General features: G+C 43.7%; 1 protein-coding gene across 1 annotated transcript in view; it reads left to right on the forward strand.

The window, feature by feature from the left end:
* The window catches only part of IKBKE (inhibitor of nuclear factor kappa B kinase subunit epsilon), a 131,222-nt gene that overhangs the window by 20,364 nt on the left and 97,153 nt on the right, over positions 1–13,705 (forward strand). The window contains exons 2-4 of the mRNA XM_073587246.1: positions 5,367–5,613; positions 12,913–13,053; positions 13,213–13,342. Coding sequence (XP_073443347.1) covers positions 5,527–5,613; positions 12,913–13,053; positions 13,213–13,342 — 358 coding nt within the window. The 5' untranslated portion in view covers positions 5,367–5,526. The remainder of the gene's footprint in view (positions 1–5,366; positions 5,614–12,912; positions 13,054–13,212; positions 13,343–13,705) is intronic.

Genomic DNA, 13,705 nt, shown 5'->3' on the forward strand with positions numbered 1-13,705 from the left:
AAAATAACCCCCTTTCTCCCTTGTTGATTCCTGTAGCAGTTGTGAGAGGTAATTTACGTTCTTTTATTGTTAAACCCTGTTTCCTTTGCTGGACCTGCAGGATTTTGCTCCCCAGTTTATACCAGGGTAGTTGAAGTCCCCCATAATAATCACTTCTCCCTGATTCGCTGGCTCATCTATTTCTCTCATCTTTTCTGCTTCTTCCATTATATTCGGAGACTTATCACAAACCCCAATCAGTATTTCATTATTCTTTCTCCCTTCCATTATCTCCACCCACGAGGAATCTGCATTTTCATTTTTAGTTGTCTCCTTTTTCTTTTATACCTCGCAACATTTCGAAGTGATTTGCAAGTCTATCCTGAGTTACTGTACATGTCCACAGATATATTCATAATCTGCTTACACGTCTATTTAGCTTTTCCTTTTCTCCATTCTGTTTAGGACAGAACAGAAACTGAATTAGCGTCTTGTCTATTCAAGTTTTATAATGGAAGTATGGGGGCTACATTGATTTATGTGGTGTTCCTCTGGTTACCTTTTTGTTTATTTTTAGAATAGAAGAAAACGTTTTGCATGCAGGTTTTTTTTTCCAGTCTAAAATTATACAAAAATTGGAAACCTGAGAGACCCAGCATAAATCAATGCTTCCATTTGAAACAAGACTGCACAGGATGTTAATCCCATTTATCTTTTCTAAACGGAGAATAGAAATGGATAGGATAATCGGACATGTGAATATATCTTTACATATACATAGGCATAGTTTTCAATATACAGTTCATATACACATTGACACACTATTACACATCCGCATACAACCATACACATACATAGACATTAAGATATACACATGTATAGGTATATTTACTCTTGCATATACATACTAATACACCCACATCCATAGGGATGTTTATAGGTTTATTTTTTACATATACATAGACTTATACAGTCATGGCCGAAAGTGTTGGCACCATTGAAATGGCTCCAGAAAATGAAATATTTCTCCCACAAAATTAATGCAGATGTTTTGTTATACATGTTTATTTGTGTGTATTGGAACAACACAAAAAAATGAGAAAAAAAGAGAAGTTGGACATCATTTCACACTAAACCCCAAAAATGGGCCAGACAACATTTTTGGCACCTTTAAAAAAGAAAATGTGGGTAAGCTACTTTGTTTCAAGCAAGTGATTCTTGTTTAAACTCACGTGTGGTAAGTAACAAGTGTGGACAAAATGAAAATGACACCAGATAGAAAGGGGAGAAGTAGACTTAGGCTCGGAACACACTACCGTGTGTGATGCGAGAAACTCACACGAGTCTCTTGCATCAACACCTGGCACTGCCGCCGGCACTCAGGACCGGAGCTGTAGCTGCATGTATTTCTATGCAACTGCAGCTCCGGTCCTGAGTGCCGGCGGCAGTGCCGGGTGTTGATGCGAGAGACTCGTGCGAATTTCTCGCATCACACATGGTAGTGTGATTCCGGCCTAAATCTTTGTGTGGCGTGTCTGTGTGTGCCACACTAAACATTGAGAACAGAACGAGGAGAAGAGAACTGTCTAAGGATTTGAGATCCAAAATTTTTGAAAAATATCAACAATCTCAAGCTTACAATTTCATCTCTGGAGATCTTGATGTTCCTTTGTCCACGGTGCGCAACATAATCAAGAAGTTTGCAACCCATGGTACTATAGCAAATCTCCCTGGACGTGGACAGCAGAGAAAAATTGATAAAAGGTTGCAACGCAGGATAGCCCAGATGGTGGATAAGCAGCCCCAAACAAGTTTCAAAGAAATTCCATCTGTGCTGCAGGCTCAGGGGGCATAAGTGTCAGTGATAACTATCCATCGACATTTGAATGAAATTAAACGTTAATGCTGGAGACCCAGGAGGACCCCACTGCTGACACATAGACATAAGAAAGCTAGACTGCAGTTTGCCAAAATGTACTTAAGTAAACCAAAATTCTTCTTCCAAAGCATCTTATGGACAGATGAGACCAAGAAAGAGCTTTTTGGTAAAGTACATCACTCTACTGTTGATCTCAAATGGAATGAGGCCTACATAGAAAAGAACACAGTACATACAGTCAAGTATGGTGAAGGTTCAATGATGTTCTGGAGTTACTTTGCTGCCTCTGGTATTGGATGCCTCGACTGTTTGCAAGGCATCATGAAATTACCAAAGGATTTTGGGTTGCAGTGTAGTGCCCAGTGTCAGAAAGCTGGGTTTGTGTCCTAGGTCATGGGTCTTCCAGCAGGACAATGACCCCAAACATACTTCAAGAAACACCCAGAAATGGATGGAAACAAAGCGCTGGAGAGTTCTGAAGTGGCCATCAATGAGTCCAGATCTAAATCCCATTGAACACCTGTGGAGAGATCTTAAAATTGCTCTTAGGAGAAAGAACTCTTCAAATAGAGAGACCTGGAGCAGTTTGAAAAAGAAGAGTGGTCTAAAATTCCAGCTGAGATGTGTAGAAAACTTGTTGATCGCTATAGGAAGTGACTGATTACAGTTTTTTATTCAAAAGGGTGTGCAACCAAATATTAACTTTTGGCCATTACTGTATATATATCGTAATAACATTTACATATACATATTATTTACACTAACATTGGTGCATGTTCATAGTTATTTTGGGTAGGCCTTGATTAGATCTTATTAAGCCAGGAGGAAAAGTTTAGAGAGTAACAGTGGTGCTGCACCGGAACTTCTTTGGGAGCTATCAGAGCGCTTGGCACAGGACGTCCGGGCAGTAATTAGTATCAGATGTTCTGTGCTGCCAAACACAATATTTTGCTGCTTGGGCAGGCTTCCCAGGACAGTAATAGAATCTGGCATTGTGGCACTGTTGTGGATGCTATATATAGATGCGTCAAAGAAGTGTAGATGATGGAAGGTTTGGGCGCCCAAAGTCCTCACAGGATCCTCGGGACCAAACCACATACAAGTATATTATTTGATATCCCTTATGTAAACATACACCAAGGGACAAAACTAGGGGAATATAGCCTCCTTCTCCGGACCCAGCTCATCACTGGTATTGTTATACCACCTCCATGGAGGGGGGTGGGGGTGGTCTGTCTGTAAAATAAACTTTAACCCCTTTCAACCACTGAATCATAATGGCATTTAAGATGCCCAATACAAATGATGGGATAGGGAAAATGACTTTCTCCATTAGTGGAAAACAGGGGATGTATAGGCAGGTGAAACCAAATAGAAGAGGATGTGGATGTACACCAAACAAACGCCATGCAATTATCTCCTGAACAACTCTCCAAAAGCCTTCTCCAAACACGAACTTCACCTCCGACTCCTAACCAGATAGTAAGAACTGGCAATTTCCAAGTGACAGTAGACGGCATATGTAGCAGAAGAGAGTGGCCAGCACTGAACACCTGAGATAATTCAGGTTGGAGAGCTCCAGAAAATCAACTGAACTGATTAACCCTTGCTCTGCCAGCAAGGGAAAAACCTGCACTATTTAATAAGATGGTGAAGCAATTCTAATCAGTCTAGGAGTTCGTGAAGCCAGACACCGCAATCTTCTGGCCCCACTCTGTTGTGGTATCCCTGTGTCATCCACTTTTTCATCTTCCTGCATTTGCCAGCAGGGCTTCCCCCCCTGTACTGAGCGGAAGCTTCCTATTTCTTTACAGATTACCATACTTCAGTGTGAGCACTTTTCTGTACGGTATGGGAGCTAATTACACCTCAATGTAGGCAACATTTGCAAGGAGTTTGTATGTTCTCCCCGTGTTTGCGTGGGTTTTCTCCGGGTACTCCGGTTTCCTTCCACATGCCAAAGACATACTTATAGATTGTGAGCCCCATCGGGGACAGCGATGATAATGTGTGCAAACTGTAAAGCGCTGCGGAATATGATAGCACTATATAAAAATAAAGATCATTATTATATTATTATAATGTATAGCCAGCCGATTATATATGGCATAGAGAAAAATGGAAAGTCAGATTTTTTTTCTTGATGAAATTGTGCCTTCTGGATTTTATGTTACATGGTGCCCTAGGTTAGTGCCAGCTTTCATCTGGGTCGCCCTCCCAGGGCTGTCGGGAACTCGGTACCGGGCCGGTGTCAAGGCGGGAATGTGTCACAGCAGCGGTGACCCGGTCCGTGGCCCTTGGCGCCCAATATCAATGGCGGTGATGTAGTTAATGGTAGAATAGTTTGTGACGCCACCCGTGGTATTTGGCAAATATGGTGTTAGGCCAACGCGGCATACAGATCCACTGAGACTGATGGTGTGGTGCAGCAAATATGGTGTAGCTCCCCACAGGTGGAGCTGTAGTCCCAGGGCAGTGTAGGTGCAGTGGATGAGGAGAGGCACAGAATGGTATAGCTGCTGGTACCCAGGTGTAGTGAATAACTGGAGGACACCAGAGTATGCAGTTCCAAAGCTTTACTCACTGTTTGCAGATCACACAACTGCCTGCCTCCGTACTGTGTTCTCCAGGTCAGGGCTCCAGCCAACCTCCAGGCAGGATAGGATTCTCCCTTCCACACTCCGCCAATATGTACCTTCACTCCTCCAATGCGCCTTTAGGTGCGAAGCACTCCAGTACTTAGTTACCCTGGAATGCCTCTCTCTAGGTGATCCTAGTCATTACTTGTATGACAGACAGCTGTAGCCTGCTTCGGGGACTCCTCACTGCGTCCTGGCTCTCTATCCAGTTGCTGTTGTGCCCCAAGTCTATGATGGGAGCAAGGCATTAGCAGCTCACTACTCCTCCGGTGTCTGTTGCCAGACATAAAGATCCAATCAACCTCGGGGACCGGGCCCTGTACTTTGCGCTCTGGACTGGAAGGGTTCTCTCTCTTTCTCAACTGGCTTCCCACCAGGTTATCAATCTTGTCAGTCTCTTTCTCTGGTCTTTCTCGTGCCAGCAGCCCAGATCACTGGGACCTGCTGCAGCACGTCCCTCAGACACCCATCTTCTCTCTTCTCTCTCCTCTAACCAACAGTCTCTTAACTCTCACTGTTCCCCTTTTATATCATCTAACTCCACCCGCCTCCCAGCACATCTCGTGTTATGAAGCAGGGTTCCACGAGGGGTGCTCTGCTAACCCCCAGCCTGAAGCTGTTAGGTGGCCCCACTGAACTATCCTGTGTGTGGAATGCAGGTGTGGAGCGTGATCAGGAGTTCCCACCTTACCTGGATGGTGGGGCACTACACCTTAGGAGAAGGTGCAGTACCTCTGTGGCAACTGAAGCCTCAGGGGCGCCACACATCTATCTCTTGTCCTAGCCCTGTCTGAACTTATTCTTCTAATTAGCTTAAATGCTTTACTCATATGCTCTTGACTTATATTGTAATTTTTTTGTATTTACAGAATACGTATCAACAGCTACATTGGAATAATCGGCTTCTGCTTGAAATCTCCCTGAGCTAATAGGATCCACAGGAAAGTACTTTGATGTATTGTCCAAGTTGCGTTTTGCCTCATACTTTACCACAGATTCCCATTTAATAAAGAGGGTTCATATTGGAAAATGCCCAGTACCCCAAATTACCTGTGGGAGCTGGAGGATATGTTGGGACAAGGTGCTACTGCCAGTGTGTACAAGGCGCGGAATAAGGTAGGTAACGTTTATACACCTAAATTAACAATTAAAATGCTAAGCTAAAGCCACAAAGTACAGTTGTGAAGCAATCCAAAACCACATGTAGTTTTTGTAAAAAGAAGAATTCTTTGACTACATTTAGTTCAGAAGTACTATTACCACAGGCGATTCATATTCATTAATTTGGCCTATTCATTTTGTATTAAATGGTCCAAACCATGACTATTTATGAAAAAACTGTGTGAAAATTCACTGTGTGGCTTTACACCAAAAGTTAAAGTCTATGGACAACTCTGCCCTGATCTTGTTATTGTTCATTTGCATTTAAGATGTGTAGTTTCTAAAATAGAGTTACTACAGAGACGTTAAGGTGGGTTTACACTAGTTGGCCGGCGGCATCAAGCGCCTGCCGAACAATCAGTAATCGATCATTCAGTGCCCTTAGGCTGCCTTTGTTCTCTACAGCACAGGTCCTGTTTACCCAGGAAGATGTGCTGCCGAGTACGATGATTTTTAACCAAAGGAAAAGATAATTTTTACCTAACAAATAATCCTAGGAACATTCATTCCCGATAAGTGTCCAGCGTAAGTGGATCTCTACTTTTTTAATTCAACCTGGAGCCTTTACAATTGTTAGCCTATGTACGCAAATAATGAAAATAGGTCTCAAATGCACAACGTGCTCTTTTACTCCTCCTGAGCCCAGACATATCTCCATCCAGAAGGTTATGGCTCCAAGCAGGGTGTTTTTAAAACTTGTGACTTGTCTGCAACTTGGCAGCAAAATCACAGCTCTATTACATCACAAGTCGCTAACAAGTTGTTGGAGTAAGATTTCTGGCGTAGTAAACGCCGCCAGTCATCATGAATTTGACCAGCGGGTGTCACAATGCCCTGATACGTCCCCCATTCCAACCCAGCTCCACTTCGTCAGAGTTGGAGCGAGAATGGCGTGAAAACGCCAGAAGTTGCATTTTTTACATAACCTCACATTGCATAAAACATTTGCAAACTTTCAAAGCTTTTTTTGCCAGAAATCTGTCGCAAAAGCTGTGATAAATCGTCCCGTACTTCGCAGATCTGTATAAAGATACACAGCACTACTGATGTGTTTATATTTCTACTATATATGTACATGGGTGAGAAATATAAAAAGTGAAAAGAAAATTTGGAGATGTGAGAAAAATCTAGCACATTTTTACAGCCCTTTAGGAACAATGAAAAATGTAATTGTTCACTTGCGATCAATTGCAGTCAAAGATTGAAAATTGATTATTGATCTTTATTATACTTCATTATTGATATTTATCTAATGATCCACTATCTGTGAGTGGGTGAGGGTCATGTGGAACGCCACTCTCTTTTTATGATTCAGCAATAGAATACCATAACTCAGTTTAAATGGGTGGTCCAGTTTTAAACTACAAGTCTACAGTCACCTTATATGACTGTAGACTTGTGAATCCATACATCATGAGCAAACATGCAGGCTCCGGGATAGAAGGGAGCGTGACCACACATATGGGATTTGCATACATGTGGTCACTTGCCGACTAGTCTGTATCAGGCCTCGCTCAATGCTAGTATATTGAGCGAGGCTGCATACAGTCTAGTTGGAATGTAACAAGGTTGGCACGGGGTGGTAGTCGCTGGCGAGTCAACTTGCAATAGTCCACAAACACCCTGGACCCCTTGCACATGAAACACAAACCAGCCAGATGCAGCCCCAGGCGATTTACCACTTCTCCACAGTTGCTGCAGCAAGGGCAATCAGGATCCCGGAACACAGTTATAATCCAACAGGAAAACTATTTATTTTGGAATAAACAGGTAGGAAAAAGGTAGATAAAGTAGTTGCAGTCAATCTGATAAAACTTCCTTCTCTTTCCCTATTACTCTTCACCACCATATCAGTGGCAGCAACAGTGACAGTCCACAGTGACAATCCCCAGTCCCATTTCTGGAACACTTATAGTCTTCGGCGGGGCACCATGCAGTCCTATGCCCATATTACTGCCTGTGAGCCCGGGGCAGCAGTCTCTGTCCCCTCCAGGGGTCCAGCTAGTTCCCGGTCATTGCTGAGCGCCTTGCCCTGGGCAAGCATACCCGGGCACTGACTGGAAGCAGGAGCTTCCTGCCGCCTTTTCTGGCTGCTGATCCAGCCCACACCTTAACTCTTTGCTGTCCCTAAGCTAATGCAATACACACAGTCAATTTAAAGGGAACTTCACACAATGATACACACATACAGTAGCACATGACAGTAAAACATTAAGACACCGGTACACTATCCGGGTACCGCATAAAGTGCACAGGATCAGCACGTAGGAGATAGTGGAAGCAATGAGGTGCTCTGCCACCTCCTTACAGGAATGTGGCCAGAAATGTGTATATTGCATCCTTGCGGTCACATGACTGCTCGCTGTCAGCTCCGGGGAATCCTCGCAGTGTGTGTTGTGAGGATTCACTAGTCTGCAGTCACTTGGAGTAACTGCAGACTTGTAGTTTAAGACCGGACAACCCCTGACACATATTCTGGGAAAACAAACCAAGAAATGCAGTGCATTACCAGTTGTCACCTAACATTTTGCTACCTCAGTGATTCTAGGAGTCCTATCAAAACTAACAACAGGCGATCAAGTTTACATTAATACATGAAAAACATTTTCAATGTCATACTGGGGCTGCACCACTGCCTTCCTGATGATAATATTCCTCCTACTGATTTCTGTCAGACGCAGTGTTGTCATTGAGACGTGAAACTGATGAGCCATAATATTAAATCACTGCCTCACTTTGTGTTGGTCTCCTCCATGCTTCCAAAGCAGGAGGGATAAACTTCACTTGTCCTGTGGTATCTGCCACTAATTGGTATCAGAATACAAAGTACACCTGAACTTGCTGTGTGTGGGGCTCTGTAGGCACATAATGGACAAAAAGTGGCCTGGTCTGTTAAAGAGATGGCACCAAAATACATTATTGGAAGAGGTTAAAGAGACTCTGTCACCATGTTTTTACTATGTCTGAGAACAGCATGATGTTAGGGGCACAGACTCTGATTCCAGAAATGTCTCACTTACTAGGTTGCTATCTCAAGTTTGGATAACATCCTACTGATAAGTGATTTTAATAAAGCTACACCAGGCAGAACAATAAGTTACACATCGCTGGAATCAGGGTCTCTGTCTCCACATTGTGGTGTTTTCAGATTAGGTGCCAAAATCTTCATGACAGATTCCCTTTAAACCAGTTGAGGCAGTGTGATATACTTTAAAGATCTGGCTGGGGGGCATAGCTGTAGATAAAACTAGTCCACCTCTTCTCTCTGCCTGACTGTTCCCAGCTCTGCTAGGTGTGACTGACCGATCTTTCCCTATGTACATATGAGGGAGAGATCAGTCAGTCACCTGTAGAAGTGCTGGGAAGAGCCAGACTAGTCTTGGTTCTGGCTGGGATATACAATGGCATGTAAAAGTTTGAATTTCAATAAAAACTATTTTGAAATTAAAAGTTACAAGGAAAATTGGCCGATGCCAAAGTTTGGACACAATTGGAGATTTGTGTGGTCCGATAACTTTGACTAAGGTGTAAGGCCTTAATTAGGCTGTTAGGTTTATGACTTGTTCACTTTCATTGTTAGGAAAGGCTAGGTGGTGCAAATTTTCCAGCTTTATAAAAACCTAGCCTCTTCTAACCTTGTGTTAGGAGTGGCGGAAGACACTAAATAAAAAATATAAATAAAGTGCCTTTGCCACTCGGGGTCCACCGTGCAGTGGATGGAAAAACCGCAGCTAGTAGATGCAGAGCACTATGGCGGTAATGTGCACATGGTTGGATATCACCCAGGTGCAAATTAGCAGACTCTGTTATGGACACAGAGTTGCAATGGCAGACAATGGAACTGAAAACGCTGAGCCTGTTGACAGCACAGGTACTCAGCGACACACATGCGGTAACCGGTCACCGGAGTAGTTATAAAAATAAAGTCACTACATCCGAAAGGACCTACTGTAACTGGACGTGTGCGTGGCGTCGCAACTGCGAACGCCGGGTAGGACTGCAAGCGCAGCGCGGCGTAAACCGTGCCGCAGAGATGGCACTGCTATATCGCAAGCACGATGCAGGACGCTAGCTGCTGAGGTAGATGGAGCATAGGCGCACTGGCGCTGCTACTGGCTGAACCCAAACACTCACACAATCGTATTATCAGAGGGAAGGGGTTTCTTAATAAGTCAGTCACCAGTCCAAGCATCCATCAGCAAACATACAGCAGCAAGTATGGAAAATACTAGCGCGTGGCGGAACAGCCATGCACGCTTTTTATACCAAACGGGACTTTCCGGAAATCTCCAAGGCTCCAAGAGGAGCCAATAGGATTTGACACAGGACCTGAGCACCTAACTCCCGAACTCCAATGGGAGCTTGTCCCATGAGCATGCTCAGTTAAGGGAACAAAAGACTTAGCCTCTGGAGAGAGTTGCCGCAAGGCACTCTCCTCTGCAATCTCCTCTGCAGCAGATGAAGCGCAGGAGACTGCAGCATGTAAGGGTCTAGATTTCAACATAGGAGAGGTAGAAATCTGACTCCTAACATTACCCCCCTCCTAGGGCCCCCTCCTCCCTGAGCCTTCCTGACCATCAACCTGTGCCCCACGGTGGCATAACGCTCAAACTCGTCCGAAGGCGAGCTTGGTGTCCTGGTAGGTGTTACCGTAAACCGGGACACTTGGAAGGCATCAGTGGAGGCAAGATCACCAGGTTTCAGAAGGGACACCTGGGAGACAACAGGAGCGGGCGAAGCAACCAAACGCCGCCGTGAGTCAGCGACCGTTACCACTCTCTGCCTAGGAAGACTGTCCTGAGCACATAAGGTGCAAGCCTGGATAAATTTTTTGATGTCCCAAGCCCTATGAGGCCACCAATACGCTCTGGCCAATAGCTTCGAGATTTGCATGTAACCCCGATGGTGTGGCGCATTGGACGCATGTGCCCAGGCGAGAACCTGAGCCCTAAGATGAGGAGGGACAAAGGTCTCAGTACCCGGTTCAGACACCGACCATTGCGGGGAGCTGGCTTTCGGAGAAACCGCACATACATGGTGACAACCGCAAATGGATTCCTGGTCCGAGTCCGTATTAAGATTGGTACGAGACACCTCCATGGGCTCGGGGTAGAACCTCCGGCTCAAACAGCTCAAGAGGTTCAAAAAATTTTGGAGCCAAAAAAGCTCTTCGCTTGGAGTGAGCCCGCTCCATACCTCGCTCCGAAAAACGGAGGTCGATTCGTGAGGAGACGGAAATTAACTCCTCCAAGCTGGTGGGGATCTCTCTAGTGGAGAGAGCATCCTTCACGTGCTCTGCTAGTCCTCGCCAAAAAAACGGGGATAAGGGCTTTGTCGGACCACTCCAACTTGGACGCCAGTGTCCGAAAACGGACGGCATACTGGCTAACCGAAAGTGAACCCTGAGTAAGGGCGAGAAGTTGCAGAGACGTATCGTGCGTGGACCGTGGATATTTTTTTGTAAATGTTTGTTTCACAACTCGTTATGTATGTTAATTAGTAAGGTCTGTGGTCCCATAAAGGGAATGACCTTTAGCTAATCCCCTCACCAGTAATCGCGAAACGGCCGTTGTCCTGCACCTCCCTCCCCTAGCATTCCTCTAACGTCCTGCATGTCCACATATCTATTGATGGAATTTATGTGAAATAAAGACGCACAGATTTTCAGCTATATCGGTGAGTGCTACAAAAAGTGTTTGCAGACTCTGATATTTTCCAAAGGGGGTGCTACTAGGTACTAACAATGCAGGGTGTCCAAACTTTTACATCGACCCATTTTCCTTTTTGTAATTTTTAAAATGTTAAATATGAAAATATATAGGGTTTTTTTTTGCCTAAAATACAAAGGAAATATGTCATCTTTAACTCTAGGCCTTTTACAAATCATTTCATCTTCATTTTAATTAACTGTTCACAATAACAGAAAAGTTGACCAGGGGTGCCCAAACTTTTACATGTCACTGCATTGCCTCTGAAACAACAGAGCGTTTTAGAGAAAAACATATCAGCCAGGTTAAGATTCATGCTGTCCCCGGTTTCGGCAGCATAAGTCACCTAATAGGTTCTCTTTAAGGTCTAGTCTGTAGCAGTTCTAGGGGGTTGAACCCAAATTCTCAAATTTTGTAATACGTCTCATGTATGCTTCTGCACAGATAATGAACTCTTTGTAGGGCTAATATGCATTTACACTGGCTAGCCATTGAGTAAAGGAAGTAGTCTGATCACCCAATGGCAAGCAATCAGATTCCTAGCCTGAAAGAGTGACTGATGAATGTACTATTTGTTGCAGAAAGGTTTGATATATCAAAGAGCCCCAGTAAACAAATTTCAGAGATCAGAGGTAAAGGGCCCGTTTAAAGGGAATCTGTCACCCATTTTTGAGATATCATATAATGATATCATTCAATTGTGTGTCACATAAGGATTCTCTTAGTACTTTTGCTTCCCCCTGACCCCGCACCTTTCATGCATAAATATCTTTTTTATATCGGTTCAGATGTATGTAAACTGCCGCTGTCCGGTCCGATGGGCGGGGCTTATTCAACTGCTCCCCCCCTCCCTGTCTAGCTCTACACAAGAAGAAATGCGTAGAGCAAGACAGGGAGGGGGGGGGAGCAGGTGAATAAGCCCCGCCCAGCGAACCGGACAGCGGCAGTTTACATACATCTGAACCGATATAAACAAGGTATTTATGCATGAAAGGTGCAGGGTCAGGGGGAAGCAAAAGTACTAAGAGAATCCTTATGTGACACACAATTGAATGATATTATATGACATCTCAAAAAAGGGGTGACAGATTCCCTTTAAGAATTAGACTATTTGTGCCTAGATATCCCTGAACTTGTGTGCACCTTCAAATTAGATTAAAAAAAAAGGTTATAAGTAAAATGTACAATTGTGTCACGTGTTCTGGGCATTTAGGGATACCCTCCTAGTCATACCTTGTGCATATTACCACTCCTCCATCTCTATGCAGCCTACATCTTGTTCCCATTTAACCTTACTATGACCCACTATGTCTGTCGTCTGGCAACAAGACATGAGGATAACGTTGACCTCTTACCTTAAGACAACCCTTCATCAGATGAAATTGAGAAATTTGAGCGGTCCAATGGACTTCCTCAATTGAGATCAGATAATGTAAGATCAAATGTGAATTCACTCAAAGCATTCATGATGGACCTCAAACCGTTTGCACAAAGTCTATATACTGTCATAGTAATGAACCTCATACTTTGTGTTCTGTCCCTGCAGAAGTCTGGAGAGGAGGTGGCAGTGAAGGTGTTCAATAACACCAGTTATCGCCGGCCGTTTGAAGTACAAATGAGAGAATTTGAGATGCTGGGGAAACTCAACCACATCAACATTGTCAAGCTCTTCGCTGTAGAGGAAACTGTGAGTTATTGCCATAGCCTTCCTAACCATTAGTTCTGCTACCACTCATACCCTTTACTTGTTTAACCTCTGCTTAAATACAAGAATACAATTATTTTAAACTTTACATTACATCAACTCTTAGAATTGTTCTAAGCTCATACTTCTACCTTCTCCCAGGGCAGCACTAAGCAGAAGGTGTTGATCATGGAGTACTGCTCAAGTGGGAGTCTTCTGTCTGTTCTGGAGGAGCCAGAGAATGCGTTTGGACTTTCTGAATCAGAGTTTCTGATCGTGGTACAGTGCGTGGGTGAGATTCACAATAAGACAAATTTGTATAACTACATTTTCATCTGACTCTATGTTTAATGCCCTGTAAAAAAACACAAATGTTACAAATATTAACTAAAGTAGGTAGAGGGTACAGGTTGTTCTTCATCACTGTAAGTATTGCCATCTGAAGCCTATTATTCTAATGAGAATAAACCTAATTATCAGCTTCCTGTACCAGAATCACACACTATTACACAAGGGCAAAATCAAAAGGGTAAAAATAAGCCTAACTCGATTTTAAGATGTCTCTGCTTCAGCGCAAAACTAAATAAGTGTAAAATGCACCTTATTTTCAAATTTATTAATTTTATTCAATTGTTTAAAAGCATACCCAAAAGTA

The sequence above is a fragment of the Dendrobates tinctorius genome, unplaced genomic scaffold (assembly GCF_039654945.1).
Source record: "Dendrobates tinctorius isolate UK_male_01 unplaced genomic scaffold, ASM3965494v1 ptg000098l, whole genome shotgun sequence".
Taxonomy (NCBI): domain Eukaryota; kingdom Metazoa; phylum Chordata; class Amphibia; order Anura; family Dendrobatidae; genus Dendrobates; species Dendrobates tinctorius.